Here is a 23,226-nt window from a genome sequence, read left to right as displayed (position 1 = left end):
AAAGGATTTTATGGTTCATTGACTCAACACACATTTATTGAACACTTTCTGTTTGCTGAGTGCTAGAGATACAATGGTAAGCAAAACAGACCTAGTCAAGTGTCTCCATGGAACTTAATATCCAGTGGAGATATTGACATTAAATAATTACTTGTATAAATATATCCTACATGTGATCAGTACACAGAAATGCTATAGATTGTTTTGTCAAGAGAACCTTGACTTTGCTTGATGGTAACAGTAGTAAATTTTTGAGCTAGATTGAATATGGCTATATGACTGACTTCTTCACTTTCTACTCCAAACCTTTGTTGGCATGTGACTCTTCAATATTGTTTTTTTTTCCCCCCTCCAGTCCTAGTTCTTAAGACCTATTATTCTATCAAAAAGGTGCCTGTCCAGCGCTTAGGGGTAAAGAATAAGGGCTATATCTTCCGATGAGTGATGATTGTGTTGGACTCTGGGAGGAATCAGAAGAGATTCAAACAAAACAATTTAAGTATTTCACTATTATGATAGTCAGTTACTTATATTACTGATGTCTTGGTTTTACAAACGAGGAGGCATTATTAAATATTGTACGTGATTAATATATTAATTTATAGTGACATTTATATTCCACAAGCATATAAAACATACACTGTGTTTTTTATATATATCATTTAAATATTAATAATTATTAAACATTTTTATTTAATCCTAAAACTCAAAGACTGGAAAATGGAGGTTTCTTTTACTTATGTTGTATCCTGTGCCTGCAGTGAAGTACGATGGAATGCCATGTGAATATGGAGTTGGAAGACCTGGGTTTTAGTCTTGCTGTCACTTACTCTATGATGCTGATATTCTTTATATTTTGTATTCTGTAAAAGAAAAGTGGTTCAACAATGGTATCAGCCTTCCTTTCACCTGTTATTCTGAACACACCTTGACTTCTCTGCTTGGGTATTCATATCCGAATGGATCAGGGAGCCTAGTTTTCTCCCACTGAGCTGGTTTACAGCCCATTTCAAGAAGGTGGAAGGCTTCTGGAGAAATGCCATCTTTGAGAAGGAAATACATTATTCATCTTGTCAAACTTTTATAAAAAGAATAATTGTTGGCAGAAAGTATTTATATTTAAAAATGCCTTTTTTTCTTCTCTGTTAAATAAAAACCTAATTACTAAAGGTGGAATGGGCTCTCTAGATTGATGGTGAGGGAATTGGCTTCTCATCCTACTTCCACTTCTCAGATTAACTAGGATGATAATAGGTCAAACAGAATAAGAAACTGCAGGTGATTTTCAAAATTTATGAAATTTACAAATATTCTCTTAGGCCATAAAACTCACTTTGGCCTAGAATTCAATTGCTTATTCTGTTTCTCCCATCTCTCTAATCAGTGTTACTTCTCTTGTATTGGTAGGTTAAAATAAACACATACCTATATGAAAAATTTTATTATTTCCCATAAATTCTGCTTCTGTCAACAATGCAGAATCAGTATTTGAAAGAGAACATAATAAAATGTGTCCAGATATACTTGCTGCTTGATTTAGTTTAGACTTCAGGAATAATGGGAAATCATTAGTATCAAGTACAGTGCTGCCTGACACTTGTTGCTCAGAACCTGTGTTAAGTGAAGCCAGTGTCACTTTCAAGGCAGAAGAAAGCAACTTTCTGTGTCCCCCAGATTTTCACTTCAGTTCCAGAAAAACCTAGTTTGTCTACTGTGTGTCGGGTTCTGAGACAGCTTTCAGGAAAATAACGGCACAGCGCCCAGTTTTCAGATTTTCACAGCCCCATGGAGAAGCAGAACATGTGACTACAGTGAAACAATTATAATTCTGCTTTACAGAGTATAAAGGAAGTCATGCTTAGGAGGAGTTCAGGGAAAGCCTTCACAGAAATGGTGATTCATGAGCAGAAATTTTAACAAAAGTTCATTAGGTGAACAAAGAGAGAAGGCTGATGGAGGTGAGATAAAAGTGTGAAGTTATAAAGAGTCTAAAACAGCTCCGGGAGTGTGGGTGTTTGGTATTTGCTACAAAGTAGAGTCTGGGGAAGTTGGAGAAAAGGGATTGAAGTGGGAGAAGGCCAAATGTGGCTGTAGTGAAGAGAAACGAAGGGGCCAGGAAATGAGTCTTAATTGCCATGTGTAGTGCCTTGGATTTTACCCTTAGAGTGATTTAAGGTTTTTGAGCATGTCATTTTATGGTCACATTTCCATTTTGGAAAGATTATTTGTGATTAGCTTAAGGAGAATGGTGTGGTGGCAACAAGATTGTATGGTAGCATGGAGACCTAGTTAAAAGGGTAATGCGATACTTTAAATGAGTGTTGAGATGATTTTCTGGTGTAAAACTTTCTGTTGATTCATAAATATGCTGCCACATTTGTGACTGTTGGCAAATTAAAAATATTTGTAGTATTCAGTAGAACGAATTCATTGCTGCTTTTATAGTTTGAAATTATTCATGGAATTAATAGCATTAAAAAATTGAAAGAGGGTTAGTATTTTATTTGTCAGTGGAATTAAACCACTCAACTTCTCACACAAACAAAAATCTTGTAATTGTGTTATATAATGTGGAATATAACCTTACAATGATATATTGAATTTTTAATATATACTTATCTAGTTATTTGTAGAATTGTGCATATTTGAAAACAAGTACATGATGTGCTTAAGTAAGTACTCAGTAACTATTTGCTGAGTTTGCATTTGATGCTTTGAGTTTTAACCAAGACACTTTATTAATTCAAGTCCTGGAATAAGTGACACACACACACATATATATATATATATATATTTTAAATAAAGATAGGACCTCGCTCTGTCACTCAGGCTGGAGTATAGTAGCACAGTCATGGCTTGCTGTAACCTCAAACTCCTGGGCTCAAGTGATTCTCTTGCCTTAGCCTCTGGAGAAGCTAGGAATATAGGCACACACCACTACGCTCAGCTAATTTTTAAAATTTTTTTGTAGAGATGGAGTCTCACAACAGCCCAGGCTGGTCTCAAATTCCTGGGTTCAAGCAATCCTCCCACCCCGACCTTCCAAAGTGCTGGGATTACAGGCATGAGCCACTGCACCCACCCATGACTGATACTTTTAAGCAGAAAGTTAAATTCCAAACCAACAGAAAAAAAAGAAATGTTTTTCAGGGAAAATTAAAGTCACAAATACATATAAGATGCTACCTTTGCAAAGAGCCTGTATTTAAAAGATCATTGCAACTCATATAATTGGAAAAGCACGTTTGAAAATAGCTTTAAATTTTCTCACAGAAAATATGACGTATGAGTTTTCCTACGAAATCTTTGTTTTGATGCATGAATTCTCAGTTCTTAGTCTCTACAGCAAGACACAAAAGTTAAGAGTTGAAGAGATTAGCATATCCATAGCATTGAGCGGGGTATATATTATTAGCTTACCACATCTTTGTCAATTTGAACCCAGGATTAAAACAAAATGTTGCTATTTAAGTACATATGGTAGTACACAACTACAACATAAATGTTAGACTGTATGTCCCTAACCAAATAATGGAATAATGATCAGTATCCATCAAGTGTTAGTTATCTGCAGTTCAGACTAATACTCTGGAAGCAGATTCTTTTATATTAGCCAAACTTTGTTTACATTTATGTAGAATATTTTCAGTGCATAGAGTTTTATGACTGCAAAATTATTACTTTGCATTTGATACCAGATTTTATTTCGGTTTTCAGAGATTATGTTCAGGTTTTAGAGGTTAAGATGAATTTGCTATGCTTGATTTTTATAGAAGAATTTAAAAAAGTAACATTTTAGTAGAATCTGTTTATCTTGTCTCTTTTTTCCCCGTATGATAATTGATTGTAGTACATTACTTTGAGGAAAGTTTTTTAGCAAAACGTATTTTTACTTCACACTCTTAATAGATTTCTGTTAGGGGAATCACTGGTGACATGTTTTAAAGCAGAGATCTTTTCATGCTTATTTTTACTATTTAATGAGATTTCAGGTATATTTTAACAACTTGGGGTTTCCGTGATGAATCATTAAAATAAATGAGTGGGCTGGAAGGTAATACTAACTTTTCTCACCACTGCCCTATTTTACTCTGCTGGGTTATTGGTTGCTTTTTAAATAGAACCTGGGTGTGTTGGTGGGTGGAGGTGCAGAAGGGAAGGGAGAGAAAGGGTCAGTAAGAAAATACCAGGTAAACTTCTGATGACCTACTGAGAAATACTGCTCAAGTTTCACTTTCCCCAAATTAAGCCATTTAGTGTTTAAGCCCACTGTTTTTTGCTTTAACAAGCTTAAGTTTCCAAATATTGCATATAGGTAAATCAAAACTATATTTTCAACAATTGATTGAAGTTTTAAGGTATCAAGCCATATGTGGATTAGCCTGTGGAATCAATTTCTCATGTGTGTGGGATCAAAACCGTTAAAACCATCATCACTGAAACTGTAGCTTCCTACAACTAATAACAGAAAGGTGTCTATGGAATATATTAATACAACAATTTCTCTGATTTAAAATTATTACTAGGTGTTTGGTTGGAAAATGATTTGAATATTATAGGTAACTAAATTGACGTCATATGAAGGCTAATTACAGGTTTCAGTGTGACTGAAATTTATTTTTTTAATTGACATGATATACTTATATTTAGCATAAACTTTTCAGTAAATCAATGGCATATTGCAGATTTTTACTATCTATACTGTTAAAAACATTTCAACTACCACAGCAGTTCTAAGTGCTAAAGGAGGTAGATAAAAATGTAGTTCACCTTGAAAATGATCATGGCTTAGGGAATAAAGAAATTGGGTCAAGCCTAAAATAATTGCAGGTACAATGACAAAAAGTTTTAATAAAAATTTAAAAATACTCACAGCACTGGTTTCAGGCTACTTTTGTTCTCTGTGATCTTATCAATGCATTATTAGTTTTTAATTGGGATGATGCTAATGGTGATTTTTCATTTTGGTCAAAATGTTTGTATGAAATACTATTGATATTTTCACATTGTATCCCCTTTCAATTATAAATATACATTTTCAAAAAGGTAGACAATTCTTAAATAGATCATTTTGACTTCTGATGATCTTAAATAGAATTTGAAATGGTATAAAATATTTATGTCACAGCTATCACTTTGACTTATTTTATATTGCCAAATTTGTTGTTTAGCGTTTAGCCATGTATCATTAAATCATAGTATCGATAATGAATTAAACTTTCAAAAAGCTTTAATAGTATAGTAAGTTTTCATTCATCTGGTGTCATTGGGGAATAAATTGTGCTGAAGAAGTGAGTTTTTCTTTAACTGAAGCTTATTTAAGCAGAAAAACTTAAAAATTGATAAAATTTATCTGAAATATTTTATATACTCTTTTAGGGAGCAAGCATGGAGCGGCCATTTACTCTTTTCTTAATGTCGTATAATACTATTCTGAGTGCCATGCAAAAAGGACATGGGTTTTCTGTTTGGTATTTGTTTTCCAAACTAAGTTTTTTGTTGTTTCTTCCTTTTCAAGTGCCACATCCCTAATTCACGTATTCTTTTGTTGTTGTTGTTGTTTTGAGATGGAGTTTCGCTCTTGTTGCTAGGACTGGAGTGCAGTTGTGCTATCTCGGCTCTCTGCAACCTCTGCCTCCCAGGTTCAAGCAGTTCTGCTTCAGCCTCCCAAGTAGCTGGGATTACAAGCATGCGTCACCATGCCTGGCTAATTTTGTATTTTTCGTAGAGACAGGCTTTCACCGTGTTGGCCAATCTGCTTTCGAACTCCTGACCTCAGGTGATCCATCTGCCTCGACCTCCCACAGTGCTGGGATTACAGGCGTGAACCACCGCACCCAGCCTCATTCTGGTATTCTTAATCAGTTTAAATGTTTCATAATTTAAGGTTTCTGGTGGTACTTGGGACAATGCTTTAACAGGCTCATAAACTCAGGCACCAATAGGAGACTTTTGGCTCTCTGCCATCTTCTGGCAAACATCTGGCCACAGCCTCCTCCTATAAAGGAAACGCTGTCCTTGGTTTGGAGTTAGCACCTTAAACAGTGAGGCCCTATTACTGCTGGTTCCAAGTACTCCTTAGTAGCCTTTGCTAGTGGTGCAGAAATGTCTGTATTCACCCTACATGCTTGTGAACATCTGCGGTATCAAGGTGACCACTTGTAGCTTTCTCTGACTATTGCTGAAATGGGCAAATAGTGTATTTCCTTTGTATTTTAGCAAATTCCATCATAGCAGCGAAGTGTTTTTTTTTTTTCTTTTTCTTTTTTCAACCTCATGCTTATTTGTTTCAAGCAGTTTTCTAAAACAAAACTCAAGCTTAGCCAAAGTATTTGAACTATTCTTTAATGTGCTGTATGCCATTTGGTTTGAATCATATATTTAAAAACCAGCTTCCCCCCATTTACTTGTATCTAATGGGAATCATCTTTCTTCCAGGTGTGCTTCAAGAAGACCATAGGGAAGAACGCATTTTCATCTTGCTGCAAAAGTTGCAATAGAAGTAAGTAGTGGAACTGCCAGGATATGTCTGTCTCCACAAAACAAGTAGAACAAATTTCCATGAATCAAAGCCACTAAGTATAGTTTTCAGAGATGGTAGGACATAGTTATTTTCCCTAGAAAAACACCCCAAATGCAGGCACACCCATTGGCCAATGGAAAAAATGTTCACGTAAATGCTAGTTCAAACCTGTACATTTCACTCTTCTTACTGAACTGTCAGAGGGGTGGAAATCTACTATAGCTATAATCTTTTTTTCCCCTTTTCTATTTTTCAGCCTCCCACATGCTTAGTGTTCAGTTCTGCCTACTGAGCGTCTTGAATCTACAGCAGCACCTACATGTACTGCCTCCACAGTGGCTGCTGATAATTTGCAGATAACTTGTGAACCAGGCCCATAAGAAACATCATGATATGTACTTTAGATTAATCATGGAAAAGGACAAGATGATGAAGAATCAGAAAGCAGTTTTCTTTTCCAATATTGATATTGCTTTCTTTGAGGTTAGATGAGTGAGGTATTCTTTAGAGTGGTTTATATCACATTTCATCACTTGGGGAAATAGGTCGTTTTTACAAGAGCCTTTAGAGACCTTTTAAGTACATACAGGGCATATATTTAATACACCTTAGCATTAGTAGGTCAGAGGAAATAAAGCAAGATAGTAGATATCTACGATGTAATCAGGTAAGCAAATTAATGTGAAACTGCTTATATTCTGTCTTGAAACTCTTGGTATAATTTTCAAAATTGCCTTTTATTCTTTTCAGTTACTTTCTAGAAATTTCCATCATTTGAAGGATTAATGGCTACCACTTGTTGAACCTAGAGGGTGTCTGTGAACTTGTTGAACACTGCCTTATTAGAACAGAAGTCTCCAGTGGACCATGAACTCTGCATAGCTGGGACTCTGAGCTTACTTCTTACTCACAAAATCTGCAGGGCTCTCAAATTCATGTTTAAAATGCAAGCTACTGACAAGGAACGGGTAAACACCCACTGCAATTTCAAACGCATATGTATATCCACTTTCCTCATCTATTCTTGGTGGGTAGGAGACCACTATTGAAAATTACTGAACTTAAAATGGTAGAAAATTTGAAGAGATTCTTTCTCCTTAAGTAGAGTGATTTATACTAATGGTGGGATGGGCTAAATACCTTCTTACTGTTTGTAGTCTACTGTGCTTCACATGCATTTTCTAATTTTATCTTAACAACACACGTCTGAGGTTAGTACTGTTGTCTCTATTTTGGAGATGATGAGACTGGGTCCTACAAAGTTAGGTAACTTGTCCAAGGTCATACAGCTTGGAAGTGACAGAGCTGAGGTTCAAACGTGTATGTCCTTGATCCTAGGATTCGTGCCTTTTCCACCTGAGGACCACTGATTCTTATTTTGCATTTAAATGAAATACACATACACAGCCCCCACCCCCCCGCCCACATAATATATAAATATATTCCCCCATCCTCCCAAATGCTCATTGGAAAATTTAGACATCAAAAAGAAGCCTTTTTGCTTTGAAATGCAATTTAAGTGGCCATTACTTTGAACAAAGTGAAGTGTAGTTTTATTAGTGAAGAACATCATTGAGTCATTGAGACTAATAATTTTGTGGAACAACATTATTAAGAAAAGCAATATGCTATTTAATGAGTAATATTTACTTAAGTCATAAAGGAAAATTCAAACATCTGGAATTTTTTTAAGCAATATAGCATTTATGCATGGAATGATGTTTTTCCCCTATGTCTTACAGGAAATAACATATAATTTGAGATGTATATGAGAGATTTTATGTTCATAGATATCTTTTTATTTCACTGAGCACATTAACAAAAATTATATTAAAATGAAAAATTGCTTGATAGCAAATTCTCTGTGATGAAATTTTATCATGTCTTTATTAACCCCATTATTGCTACTTTATCTCTCTTAATAGGTTGCTTGTCTAAAGAAAAGTTGTAGAAATCTTATTGGTTCACCCACATACAACTTTACCACATTGTTTTGGTGTTCCTTTGGGGGTGATATATTGGCAAGTGTGGGGAAGTGATCAAAGTATGTGTAGTGTCTCAAGAAATTGCATCCTCAAGTTTTTAACACTAGAAAATAGAGATTTGCATATGGTTGATATGCTTTCTTTTAAATACGTATTCACTAGGGGCAGTTATACCTGGTGAATTTAGAGACGTAGTAATACAAGAGTTACAGAATCAGAGAATTTCTGAACCAGAAAGGGCCTAATAAATGAAGGGCTCTTGAAGTGAAAGTCGTCATTAGGAGATGAGTTCAGTGACTGTCCAAGACTAGAGCTCTAAGTCAAGTAGTTTCTGAGATTACTGAGTTGGGCTTACAGCCGAACAAACCAGGAAGTGAGTGATCACAGCAGGTGAGGGCTTTCAGCTTTGTGGTGTTGGAGAATAAACTAAAGTCATAGGGGAGATAATCGTACGACATGAGGAAAACAAATCAGAAAAATAAAGACACTGTTATTTCTTCTTATTAACACAAATGATATAAAACTTTAAGTGTTATATACTTTTTAAAATAATGGGATAAGCCTATTTTAAAAAATAATACATTGCTAAATTATTTGTATTTTCTGAGTATAAAATTTGAGCTTATTTTTATTAAAAATTTTATACATGTATGTAATGGAAAAATACACATTTTTTGGTTGTTATCTAGGATCTGAAGGTTTGAACGGGCCAATGAGTATCCTCATCATTGAAGCATTCTATGGAGGCTCCCATAAACAGCTGGTGGATCTTCTCCAAGAAGAGTTAGGAGACTGCGTCCTTTATACTCTTCCTGCAAAGAAATGGCATTGGAGAGCCCGGACATCTGCTTTATACTTCTCTCAGACCATTCCCATCAGTGAGCATTACAGGTAATTAGAGCTCAGGATGCATTTTCAGCTTTTACAAAAAAATACCTATTACGAGGATGTTGCTGCTTCTCTATCAGCATCTTTGAGAATTTCTGCAACTATGGAATTGGTTATTATGACTACAGTAGATATTTCTTTAGAGAAAGCAGAGCAGTGAAGTACACTCATCCTCTAAAGACACCTGGTCAGTGGGAAAGAAGCTTCATTTAGAACCAACCACATGTGTTTTTTCATTGTCTTGTGATTTCATTATGTACATGGGTGTGAGTGTGGGTAACAATTTTTGGCCTAAGAGTAGATCTTCTAGTTTGGTTCATTGTATCTGCTCTGTACGAATAACCAGAGTTGAAAGGCGGATATGTCCAAGGCTTTAAAGTCTGTTGAGGTAGAGATAGGCAAGTGCAATGAGAGGTGAAAGATGGAGAGGTTGATTTGGACTGTGACAGACTGGAAGTGGCTTTATAGAGTTGGTAACCTTTGACCTCCTCTTGAAGGATGAGTAGATTTGAGGGACACAGAACTCAATTCTGAATTCTGGTTTGTTAGGAAGTAGGAAATAGGAGGACCTATTAGAAAGGGTCTCATGAGCTGGGCATGGTGGCATGTGCCTCTGGTCTCAATTACTCAGGAGGCTGAGGTGGGAGGATTACTTGATCCCAGGAGTTCAAGGCTGCAGTGAGCCAGGATTGTGCCACTGCACTCCACCCTGGGCAATGGAGTGAGACCCTCATCCCTAATAATAATAATTTAGAAAATAAGAGTCTTATGGGACACACTGAAAAGATGGAGGTAAATACTCATTACATTTTAACTGAGAGAAGAGACGGGATGGAATCCCCTTGAACATCTCTTCCTCCTTATTCTCCATTTGTATGTATTCCTGTGTATTCTCCTGATGGTTAAATAGTGGAAGACTATCCTGTGGTGGTTAACATAGCTAATGTTTTTGCCATTTATTATCACAAATAATATAAAACTTTAAGTGTTATGTACTTTTTTAAATAATCGGATAAGCCTGTGTGTAGGACTGCATTGGTTTGGGCAGGAATGAAAAGTTTTGGGCTGATAATGAATGGAGTTAGAGCAGATAGGTTCTTAGAGGAAGAGCATGTTGGAAGCTGCAATGCCCACCTTACCTCCAGTACCTGTACCCATCTGCTGCTTGTAAAGTGGCCACAGGAGACATAGCAGCTTGTGACTTAAATGTAACTTGCTGTTCCTAGTAGGAACTTGAGGAATTCAGAGAGTAACCATTTTCTGTATGAAAGCCATGTATCGTCTCTGAGAATGCATAGCGTCAGATGGAATAACGGTGAGCATTCCAGTTACATGGCTTAGGATTTTAAAAGTAAAATGCTGTTTTAGTGCGTATTCAGAATTTTTTTTTTTAATGTAAAGTGTATCCTTCTTTACATAATTTAGTGTTTTATATTCTGATATAGTGAATATTGTGAATATAGTAATAAGTGAATATTGTTGAGTCACTAATAGTATGAGGAATTTCAATGAACATGTTAATATAAAAGTTATGACTATTGCTGTGTTAAAATATGACTGTTTATGGTTGCTTTCACATCCCATTTAATTGTGTTTTTGCAGCACCAATTGTATTATATTACTTAAGGTCAAGTAATCCAGTTGACTTTATGGCACTTTTTCATTTAACAGTACCATTAAATATAATAAATTTCTACAGTGATTAGAACATTAAAATGAGCCATTTCTATATCTCTTGTTTGATTTCATTTTGATTATGCAGTTTTTCAGAATTACATTATTGTATCACAAATATATGTGTGTGGATAGCAAGCAAACACTTCTGCGCATATGGCTTCCCTACTCCCTTTGAAGCCTGAAGCATTTGAGGCTAAGTGTCACAGTGCTCTTTGAAGCAGTCTTATTTGGGAGGTGGATATCTGAAAGATGATGATGTATAAAGCCTTACTCTCTGATAGCCATAACCTCCATGGCCTAACAATGGTGTCTGTCATCTTTCAAGGTATGCCATTTAGCCTTTGCAGTTAACCATACTAATGTAATCAGTCTTTAACCCAAAGACATGTCTTGCTAGTTTAACTTATATTTGAACAGTGATAACTTCTCTACTCTTTACCAAGTAACTTTTTTGAATACTTTTAGAAAAATAGCAGTAGCATGAAAACTTGATCGCACAATACTAAGTTAACAAATACGTGCATTCAGTCCTAGATTGAAGTGCAAGAGTAACCTTTTGTTACACCAAATAAGTCTGAGATCTGTGGAGATTTTTAAAGATATGAAAAATTTGTGCTCTCCAATTGTTACTTTTTTGTATACTTGGTACATGAAATCATCAAAACTCATAAAGGTAAAATGATTAAACACCAATATTGCCTTCTATGCAAAATACTCTGAACAAATACGATTGTGTCTGATGAGAAAGACTTTGAATGTAGGTACATATTGGTGTTTTTCTCACTTCTGAGCATGTAGTTGTTGTTGTTATAATCTTACTATCTGAAATGTATTTTATTATTAAAAGAATAAATACTTCAGCCTAATTAATCAGTTTGATTCTGCTTTATCTTGACAACTAAAAGAATATATCATGGTTCATGTTAGAGATGTTTAGTTTTATTATAGATTACGAAAGCTCAAGTTATTCTGTCAAAAGTTGTCAATAGTTATTGTTATTCTTAGGTTATATTACAGCTTTGCCTTAGATACTTCACAAGATACAGAAAAAAGTTTTGACTATGGGGCTTGAGGGAAGGCATTAACTTTTGTGTTATGAAATGTTAATCATTCGTTCCAGGATGAAGCATTTCTACTTTCTTAGACTGTACCTTAAACTAGACATCGAGGATATTTTATTCATTTTTCATTCTGTAGTATCTTTACTGAACTGAAAGAATCTCTGTTATTTAAAAATCATTTTTTTTCACCCTCAGATGCTTACAATTACATTTTTTTGTTTCATCTGAGGTATTGTGACAGATACTGATCATTGCCCACTTAACAGCCTTCTTCCTTGTTAACAGAATCACAGTTTTCTTTAGGATGGATAAGTATCCAGCCCTTGGGAGTGAAGCAACATGGACTTAAATTAGTTAGGATGATCCCATTCTCCTTTGCCAAATTTTCCCTACTCTCCTTGCAGCTTGGGTTGATCAGTCTCCAAGTTGTGGCAAATTAGAGTTAAGTGGGTGACTACTGGGAGTTCTTCCAGCAAAGTGGTTTGATTTTAAATTTTACTTATAAAAGAAGAAGGCCAACTCCCCTTTCTTACATTTGACTGGTTGTGATGTCTGCAACCATGAAGTACAAGCATGAGGACAGAACCCCTGGATTGCCATAAATGGCTGATGGGAGGCTGCAAAGTGCCTGGATTAGTGGTGGATATGTGATTTGAGTTCAAGTCTGGCCACCTGCAAAGACTATATACTATTCGTTCTTCTTAAGTCCATTGTCTTAACAACTATTCTGTCTTAATTCCAGTTAAAGCATGGTAAATTATTTAATTAAATTAAACCTAAATATGTCTTGATTAAAATATATATTATTGTATTTTACAATTAGAAGTAGGTATGGTACTTCACCCAGTCTTGAGACATATTGCAGTTCTTGATTCTTGTTGGATGCTGGAGGGCCAGACACCACGTGTTTTCTGGGTCTGTGAATCTGTGATGTTCTCTTAATCCTCAAAAGTCACAGGTCATTTGAATTTTCCTCTTTTGAGGCTTTTCTGTCATTTAGCCTACTAGCTTTGCTATCCTATACTGCCTTGTTGTGGGGTGTTCTTTTGGTTTGTTTTTGTACCAGTCTTGCTCTCCTATCTAGCCAGCACACACCGCGGCCTAATTCTAGACTTGCATGGCCCTTAGGGCTTCTTCCACAGTATTTCATCTCGCTAAAGTTTCCTCTGATTGACAGGATTGTTTAATTTAGGCATGCTGACTTTATGTTGAAAATGTAGCTGACAGTTAGTTAGGATGATCCCATTCTCATCCTAGATTCAGTAGATCTACAAATCTACTGAAGTAGGATAATCCTGCAAACCAAATAGCCAACCATTTGGTCAGTCTCTGCCACTTTCTGTCTGTCTCTTTCCTCTCTCCCCCTCTCTTCTCTTTCTCATATACACATATATGCGTGCGCGCGCGCGCACATACATACACACACACACACACCCCTGCACACACATTCTTCATTGTAAAACTAGAACTTAAACCTGTCATCATTATCCCTAAAGGATGGTTTCTAGGCTTCATCTTTTCCATGTTCCTTTGTGTTCCTTTGTCAGTGTTCTCGATGAAAATATTCCAGTTAGGAGGGGGACAAGGTTTTCTTGTTATGGAGTTTGTAGTTTATTCTTACCACAGATTGCCAATTCAAAAGTGTTTGTGTAGTTAGTAGCAAGCACTGTGAAACCATTGCTTCCCAGGAGTTAAGCACTGCAGTGCAACTTCAAGTAGATACTTTTAATATCCTTTCTAGCTTATTTTAAAAAATAAAATATTACATGTAAGGTTCTATACGGCTCCCTGGGTAGCAGTTCATATGGATACAAGACATTATTCCTAACAAACTCTGTGCCTTAAAGACCTCTAGGATAAATCTCTTGTATATTTACCCTTTAAATTTGACAACTGTATTTTAAAAGACAAACTGGATGTTTATTATACTTTTACAGAGGGGAGACAATCATTATTTTTAATGAATGGAATGGAAGATAAAAGGGGAAAAAACCCATCCCCAAATGGATGCAAAATATATTATATAAAAGAACTCTGACTGTAGAATAAGGGCCATCATAGTTTTGCTTTTATAATTAATGTGCTTGTTTTTAACGTAATAATTGAGACTATTAGTCTGATTTTAGAGCACTTCTTATCTAGTTGTTTTTAAGTGTTGAGTGTCTTCATGGTTAGTCTGCATATGACAGGAAAAAAATTAGAAAAATGAAAGATGTATTTAATTCTGCTTTCATCTCTAACATTTATTTGTTTATCTGAGAAAGATTTTATGCTTTTATTAAGGTCTTAGTCAATAAGTTTACTTTTGCTACTGTCTCTGATTTCCTGTACATGGGGCCTCCAGAGCTACAATGCAGATACTCTGTTGCCCTTTCCTTTCCTTATCCTTTCTTTAGGCAGCTTTCATGCTTTCTTATTTTCTTGGGGTCACATTTGGCCAGCTACCCTCTTTGGAGCACATTGTCCTTTCCATTAATGACTAATTCTTGTTCATCTTTCATTTATTCATGCTATTCCATTGTTCAGGCCCTGGTGTTTGTTCACCCCCATGGACCTGCTGGTCTTCTGAGCTGCCAGCCCACAAAGATAACTGCAAGGGGGAAGCAGGAGCTGAGTCACACCTACTGCTCACAAAAGGGCAGTAATGTTCATTTCATCCTGTTGTCTTTCTAAAGAACATAATTCTGTATTTTAGTGAAATTTTTCCTAAAGTCTCACCTGTGTCTTTCTTTGTTCACCATCTCATACTGATAATAAAAATGTAACACTCCCCTTCTTTAGAAGAAAGTCCTGGTTGAATATGTGTAGTTGAGAGCGCATTGAGGGGTGGATGGTTTGGTCAAAATTCCTCCAGACTAGTTATCTTTTCATTCTTTTCTAAGCTTGTTTCCATTATTCTTTCTGTCATTAGTATTTATTAAGAGATTTTATGTTAAGAGCCAGTGCCTATGCTAGCAGTGGTGATAACAAAGCCAAACTTGACAAACATGGACATATGGTGCTAGCACACAGCAAGCACTTAGTGAACCCTTTGTTGATTGAAAGAAAGCTTAGTGCCTATATCCATTTGCTGATACTTGTAACCTTGATTAAATAATCCCTGATTGAAAGCCATCCGTGATTTCCTATTGCCTATGTAAAATCCAGAGTATGCACAAAGTTGCTGTGGTCCACGCGAACTGGGCACTGTCTGCCTCTGCAACTTCATCTCATACCCTGTCTTCTCGTTAATGTGCTGTAGCAGCACTGGCCTTGTTTACTCACTTTGAAACATCAAACTTTTTCCTGCCTCAAGTCCTATTACTGCTTGCTGGTTCCTTTGTTGGCAGTACTTACTCATGCCCCCAACCCACACCCCTTGTTCTTCATGGCTTTCTCAAGTAGCTAAAGTTTTCATCATTTCAGAGAGACCTTTTCTGAGCACCCGATGTAAAATGAGACCTCTATTTTAGCACTCTTTCTCCCTCTGTAATAACATTTTATATAACTTGTAATAATTTTGTTTGCTTGATTTTTTTTCTCCCCATTTTATTCTAAGCTTTATGATGACAATGGTCATATCTATCTTGTTTATTGTTTTATCCCTAGTACCTAGTATGCCACCTAGCAGATAGTAGCTGCTTAGAAAATATGGTCAAAGGAATGATTTATTAGAGTTTGAAAAATATGGTTGCCATTCACTTTGTTAATTTACTTGCTTTTTTCCTGCTCTGGGCACTGCCAGTATCCTCTGCCTAAAGATATCATCTCTTCTACATAGAAACACAGAAACTAGTCACTTAAGGGCTGGTGTTACTCAGTTTTACTGGATTAAACTAAAGAATTCCATACACATTGTTTTCACTTTCATGGGTTATATTAATCAGACTATGAAAGCTGTCATTATCTGTTATGTAAATTTTGACAAAAGAAAATATAATTTTCTGGAATTTCCCTTGTATAAAAGTATTTGTAGAAAAAAAGTTTCTTAGTTCAGGAAATACTAGTCTAGAACAAGCTTGTCCAGCCCGCAGCCCAGGACAGCTTTGAATGTGGCCCAACACAAATTCTTACATTTTCTAACTTTCTTAAAACATGAGATTTTTAAAAAATCTCATCAGCTATTGTTATTGTTTGTGTATTTTATGTGTGGCCCAAGATGACTGTTTTTCAACATGGCCAAGGGAAGCCAAGATTGGACACCCCGATCTAGAATGTGCCTGTGATATTGTGTAAAATTTCATGTGATTGTATTTTAAGGCTTTTTAGTTTTGACAGTGGCCACCCATGAACAATGACTTTTAAATTTATGGAACAGTCACTATCAGAATAAATGACATTAGAATTTGGCCCAAAGAAGTATTTTGCTTGGACACTGCAATTGTTTAAACATTTTTTAAAATTAATGCTTTTAGACAGATAGACATTCTTCATTTTGGTCACAAATACTAATAATGGTCACCATTGTTTTATACCAGCCTAATTTTCACATTTATGTTGCTTAATTGGCCCATTTAGGCCTTTATGTTTGTAGCCCCCGACTTAGAATCTGCCCCCCAAAAATAAATCTTTAAATGATCTTTAATAAAATATTTTAAATTGTATATATACATAAAAGAGTTTACCAAAAGAATAATAACCACTTGTGTTTGAAAGAAACAGCATACTATAGTAGGATAATCAGCAGTCCTAGGTTTTAATCTCAGCTCTGCCATTAATTATTTGGCCTGAAAAAAATCACTTTAGAGTATTAGTATTAACTTTCGAGTATTTAATATTTTTATTTTTTTCATTTGTAACTGAAGGTTTATGATTTTATCTGTTCCTAAGTTTTATGATGTCATGAACAAAGAATTAACATCAAGATCAAGATTTAAGGAATTCTAACATAAACGACAATTTGTCGTGTCTCTCATTCAACTTTGTCAGCTTATTCACTGCATCATTTAATTTAACTTTTTCCTAGGCTTATTTGTACGTCTTCTTGAATTAAAAAATATGTATATATTCAACTTTAATTTTTAGAATTAGAGATTTTTGGGGAATAAGTGTAACAGTGCTTCTGTCTTTGGAGTCACTCTAATATGACTTCTTCGTTCACATTTCCTTTTTCAGCCTCAGTCCTTCGTGGTTATTTGCCTTTTCAAAGAGAAGGCATTTGACTGTCATGTTAGCTAGCTATCTCTACAGGGCATGGGACATAGGACATGTATACCATATACACATGATATTACTGTAGAACTCACACAGAATACTCAGTTCTACAGGAGGGCAGTATTCACTGAAGAAGTTTAGAAGAAGGCTGGGCGCAGTGGCTCACGCCTGTAATCCCAGCACTTTGGGAGGCCGAGGCGGGCGGATCACCTGGAGTCAGGAGTTCGAGACCAGCCTGGCCAACATGGTGAAACCCCATCTCTACTAAAAATACCAAAATTAGCCAGGCGTTGTGGTGGGCACCTGTAATTCCAGCTACTCAGGAGGCTGGGATAGGAGAATCGCTTGAACCCGGGAGGTGGAGGTTGTGGTGAGCCGAGATTATGTTATTGCACTCCAGCCTGGGCAACAACAGCGAAACTCCATCTCAAAAAAAAAAAAAAAAGTACAGTACAGAGAAGTGGGTTTAATTCTTGCGTAGCAAATTCTGACATAGATCTAAGGGGATGTTAAAGATTTTGGTAAATAGAGATGAAATGGAAGAGCACTGTAGGAGAAGGAAGTATTGTGAACAAAAGTTCACAGGAAAGATGGGGAAATGTTTGGAAATTTTAAAAGCTTGGTTTAGCATGACATATTCTGAGTTAGGAGGAGTTATGGGAGATCAGGTTGGGTGATAGACAAATTTTTTTCTAGTTCATATACATTCTTAAATTCAAGATTAAGAATTTGTAGAGCTTTTACTATAGGTAATGGGCAGCATTCGAAAGCTTTGTTACTCTGGATTCTTTTGTGCGATACAAACTCAATTCAAAATCACATAAACATGAAAGAAAATGTAATTGAGTCGTGTAACTGAAAGTCTTAGGGTAGTTGTCTATGGGCAAGCTGTATCCAGAGATGTCATTCGTTCTCCTGCATCCTTGACTCTTCTTTCCTGTGTTTTACATGCTGGAACAGGCTCTTTCCATATGGATCACTCCCAGAGCTAAGCTTATATTCCACCAGCTTAGTTGTCTTATCTGCGAGTACCTGTTTTTTCAGAAGTTCTAACAAAGTCTTGAGATGAACCAACTGTACTTTTTTTGTATCATGTGGCTTTTGGACTTCTTAATGAAACAAATGCATCTGATACCATGTTTGGCAAGGCCTATATTACATCATCACTTTGGAATCAGGAAGTGGAGTCCACCCCATTCAAACCACATGAATTGAGTACAGGAGAGCAAAAGGAAAATTACATTACATGGCTGATATATATATATTTTTTAAACAAAGTCTTGCTCTGTTGGAGTGTGGTAGTGCAGTCATAGCTCACTGCAGTCTTGAACTCCTCAGCTCAAATGATCCTCCCACCTCAGCCTCCTGTAGTAGCTAGTCCTAGCTAGTACACGTATGTGCAACCATGCCCAGCTACTTTTTAGTTTTGTTTTGCAGAGACAGTGTCTTGCTATGTTGCCCAGGTTGGCCTTGAACTCTTAGCCTCAAGTTATCCTCCCACCTTGGCCTCCTGAAGTTCAAGAATTATAGACAAGAGCCACTGTGTCTGACCCATTGCTGGGATTTAAATAAGGGGAAATGATGCTTTTTCAGGCAAAAACACCAATGAGAGCTATAAGAGAACATGAGAGTGAGGTAAGGAAAACTGGATAGGACAATTATTACAGCAGTATTGGATGGAGACCATTGATCAGTATAGGAGATGGTCATTGGATTCTAAATCTCTAGTAGAAAAATAGTGAGATTCTAAATGAGAACATTAATAGTAGGAATGGAAGGCAGGAAAAGAACTAGCAATATGGATGAAAGTTGTGTTATTTGCATTTTACTAGTTATGAAATTTGTCTGAAACGGAACTGAAATTTACCTTTGTCCTATCTATGTGAAAAGGATTTGGAATGTAAATTAATTTAGTCAAAATTACAGAGGTCACAAACTACTTTAGTGGTTATAATTCTTTTAAAAACTAGATAATGCTAATAATAAATTATTCATATTTACTCATTACATTGGCTCAGTAAGTTTGTTTTGGCAGCATTTTAAGTTACTCTATGTATGTAGATGTTCTAAAATTTTTCTTTAAAAATCTAATGTAATACTGCTTTCTTCCACTTAAATACAGTTATATATATACATACATACACACACACACATATATCTACACAAATACACAGTCATGTGCCACATAACATTTTGGTCAACGATAGATTGCATGTGCAATGGTGGTCCCATAAGATAGGTAATTGCCTATTTTTACTACAGAATTTACTTTTTCTATGCTTAGATACACAGATACCACTGTGTTATAGTTGCCTACAATATTAAATACAGTAACATATTGTACAGGTTTGTAGCCTAGGAGCAATAGGCTATGCAAATATAGCATGGATATGTAGTAGGCTACACCATCTAGATTTGTGTCAGTATACTCTGTGATGCTCACACAATAAGAAAATTGCCTAATGACACATTTCTCAGAAGGTATCATCATTAAGCAATGTATGACTGTGTATATAAATACACACAATCAGTAAGTGATTCATTATTTGGCATTAACTTGTCAAACTTACCACTTTCCCCTCTGCCAAAAAGTAAGGTACTAAGTGCATCTGTAGAGTTCATGTATTATGCTAGATCTCAGAGTGAAAATGAATGAGTAGTTTCTGCTTGTCGCTATACTTGGTATGTAGTTCAGAAAAGCCAGTTTCCTCCTCAGTGATCTGGAATAGCAGGTATACATTTGATGAACACACATTATGTGCTAGGCACAAATGATATAAAGGTAAATAAGGCAATATGCTTTAAGAAGTAAGTTTCTTCCTTTGAATATAGTTCTGAGGTTTTTTTGTTTGTTTACTTTGGTACCATTTGAACAATGTTCACTTGAGTCAGCATGCTGAAAGGGTCATTTACTCTAATATGTTTCTAAGGAAATTTCCCTCACTTGGTAACCTATCTTTCACTATAGTAGAGATCTAAAATATAGGGTATGGGGGGATTTTAGCTTGTAGTTTCTCTGTGTATCCAGTATTGATACAGATATTTATTTGTATTCAGACTGTTCTGGTGGTTCCAAGATTTTTAGAAAATTTAAGTAGATAAGAATGTGAATTAGTTTTTGTCATTATTTTTTCCTTTATTATAAATTTAAATACAATGAGAAATATTTTCATAAAAGCCAATATAATTCAAAGCATATATTATATGTATATTTTGTGTGTGTGTGTGGGGGGGGCCTGCATGTGCACATGTAGCGATTGTATTATGGAATTTCTTATTCAAATGTAATGATTCTTAGCTTTCTTTTTGTATCATTACTTAGTATTAGAAAAAGCCTCAGGATTTTCAAAGGGAATTTTTAACTTTTTAAAACAGAAAAAACGAACTCACTTTTATTGAAAAGTATTTTTCTATACTATTTTATAAGAGGATCACTGCTAGGAAACCAAGAAATAGTTCAATGCCATTACTGCAAAGATTTAAGAATTCTTGACTTACTGTTTTATTATAATTGATGGGAATGAAAAGATGATAGCTTTTAAGTTTATGAAGAGTGATTGGTAGGATTATGCAGTTATTTTAGTAGCAATATTATTATTTTTACAAGTCTTCAAAGATATTTAATGACATTCATATTTTATTTGCAGTATTTTTTGAAAGAGAAGCAGAGGTTAAGAATTAAGTTCATGGCCGGGCGCGGTGGCTCACGCCTGTAATCCCAGCACTTTGGGAGGCCGAGGCGGGCGGATCACAAGGTCAGGAGATCAAGACCACAGTGAAACACCGTCTCTACTAAAAAAAAAAAAATACAAAAAATCAGCCGGGCGCGGTGGTGGGCGCCTGTAGTCCCAGCTACTCGGGAGGCTGAGGCAGGAAAATGGCGTGAACTCGGGAGGCGGAGCTTGCAGTGAGCTGAGATCGGGCCACTGCACTCCAGCTTGGGCGACAGAGCGAGACTCCATCTCAAAAAAAAAAAAAAAAAGAAAAAAAAAAAGAAAAAGAATTAAGTTCTTATTTGCTCTGAAATTTGAACACTGTTTAATATGTCAGTAGACTTTATGAAAGTAACCATTTCATTGATTTTGGTATTTAGAACTAGGAGTAGAAAAAGGAAAATGCACATACCAACACATACACATAAGAAATAGAAACAGTGACAGTTTTAGAATTGAACTACCTGAGGAACATTCAAGCTTTTGGAAACATGAACTTAATATTTGTCTTCTTTCAATCAGTTTTATTTTAGATAAAATGCTGGCAGATGGTAGTGATCTACTTGAACACAGTTGCGTTTTCTTTATTTTTTCCATGGAAAAAAGCTCCCAGAAACTTTTGTTCTTTAATATGTTCAGCATGCATATGTTTTACATGTATTAACGAGTATTAAAAATGCAGGTCCTAATTAGATGTCTAAATCTGAGAGGAATTGTGGTGAGGACCAGCCTCTTAGAATTAATAAAAAATACAGTTTTGATGAGTAGGAGTTTCTTTTTTGCTATGACATCTTTCAGCCTTCTTTGGTTCCAGAAACGAAGGAGTCTGCATTATCAATGCTTCTCAGCTATTATGTTGTAGGGTTTCTACTAGATATTGTGAGTTTTGATGTTAAACCCTTCAGATATTGATGATGTCAAAACTTGGGAGAGTTCAGGATATTTATGTTCTATTATCATCTGTTTTACAGGAAAAAGGGTAATACTTTTTTTTTTTTTACTTGCTTAAAGATTAGGCTTTAGATGGGGCATGAATATTTACAAATTTTTGATATGCCTATGTTTTAGAAAACTGGTAGAAAATCTGCAACCTGGTTTTGTTTGGTACTTTAGTTTTACATTTTAAAATGTGGGGGGTAGTGGTGGGGAAATCCCTTCACTCCAGATTTATCTGTGAGTCACCTGAAGTCTTTCATCTAATAGAGTATAATGAAATGGTGCCATCTGAATCAGTATTTCCACATTTGCAATTTTGGATATTCAGTTTGTACTCATCAACATTTATCTACATTTCTGTTTTATTTTTAAATTTGTCATGCAATCCTCTTGTAGTTAAGCACATCTAACCAAGAATGCCTTCTGTTTTTCATAGACATTGAGTATTAATTGTTCTTTCACTTATTTTGTCTTACCAACTAATGTATTTGTTCTCAACTCTAAACCATGAATTAGGCACATAGATACTGACTAATCCCAACTTACAAATATTAGCCCACTTAGTGTGAATTTTTTCAGTGTTTGGGCATTCCTAGGAACATATGAAGATTTTTGATATTCTCTCATGTGCCTATTAGACATCTAATTACATAGGAGCCCAGAGGGACGAGGAAAGAGCCCTGGACTAGAAGTCAGAGGAACTAAATGTAAGCCCAATTCAGCCGCTCAATTTTAAAAGTGCAAATCACTCTCATTCTGTATCATCACCTGCTACATGGTGAAAATAAAAATAATACTCTTCCCTTTTATCTTCAAGATTTGTTAGGATCAAATGAGATAGTAATCTTCCAGGAATATTTTGTAAACTATGGAGTAAATAATGTTTTAAAGTTGGAAATGTTTTAGTTAGAATTTGTACTGTTCCCCTAAGTGAATGATTTGCTCTGAGTGTTTTTTTAAACATTATTTAATCTCTAGTCTTTGTTTATTTTAAAATGTGAGTAGGAGAGATGACAAAGAATTAATACTTTTTAAAAAATGTAGTACTTAAAGAGTGTTTGGCCTGAAACCATAATGTACTTCTTTTATTCCTCAGTTATAGGTGGTTTGATAGGCACAGTGATAGAGCAGGAAGAAATAATAGAGGGAATATTATTTGCAGATTTTAATTCTCTTAACTATTTCAGTTCTGGTATCAATTTTGAATTATAGCTAAATATCAGCAATCAAATATTTGCGGGTGCTGGGCACAGTGGCTCACGTCTCTAGTAACAGCGTTTTTGGAGGCCGAGGCAGAAGAATTGCTTGAG

The 23,226-nt window shown here is 35.6% G+C and overlaps 1 protein-coding gene across 22 annotated transcripts in view; it reads left to right on the top strand.

Annotated features, from left to right (window-relative positions):
• GTDC1 (glycosyltransferase like domain containing 1) overlaps positions 1-23,226 on the top strand; it is a 374,641-nt gene that overhangs the window by 112,185 nt on the left and 239,230 nt on the right. For 15 of the 22 annotated variants that reach the window (XM_017947202.3, XM_017947206.3, XM_017947205.3 and 12 more), the window contains 3 exons: positions 6,439-6,502; positions 7,274-7,491; positions 9,198-9,399. In XM_017947202.3, coding sequence (XP_017802691.2) covers positions 9,221-9,399 — 179 coding nt within the window. In that variant the 5' untranslated portion in view covers positions 6,439-6,502; positions 7,274-7,491; positions 9,198-9,220. Of the gene's footprint in view, positions 1-5,828; positions 5,852-6,438; positions 6,503-6,779; positions 7,191-7,273; positions 7,551-9,197; positions 9,400-23,226 lie in introns of those variants that run through there. The other 7 variants (XM_017947213.3, XM_017947204.3, XM_017947219.3 and 4 more) reach the window with 5 other exon arrangements.

This window comes from Papio anubis, chromosome 10, assembly GCF_008728515.1.
Source record: "Papio anubis isolate 15944 chromosome 10, Panubis1.0, whole genome shotgun sequence".
Classification (NCBI taxonomy): Eukaryota; Metazoa; Chordata; class Mammalia; order Primates; family Cercopithecidae; genus Papio; species Papio anubis.
The sequence above is the reverse complement of the archived record's forward strand: the minus strand, read 5'-3'. Positions and strand labels throughout refer to the sequence as shown.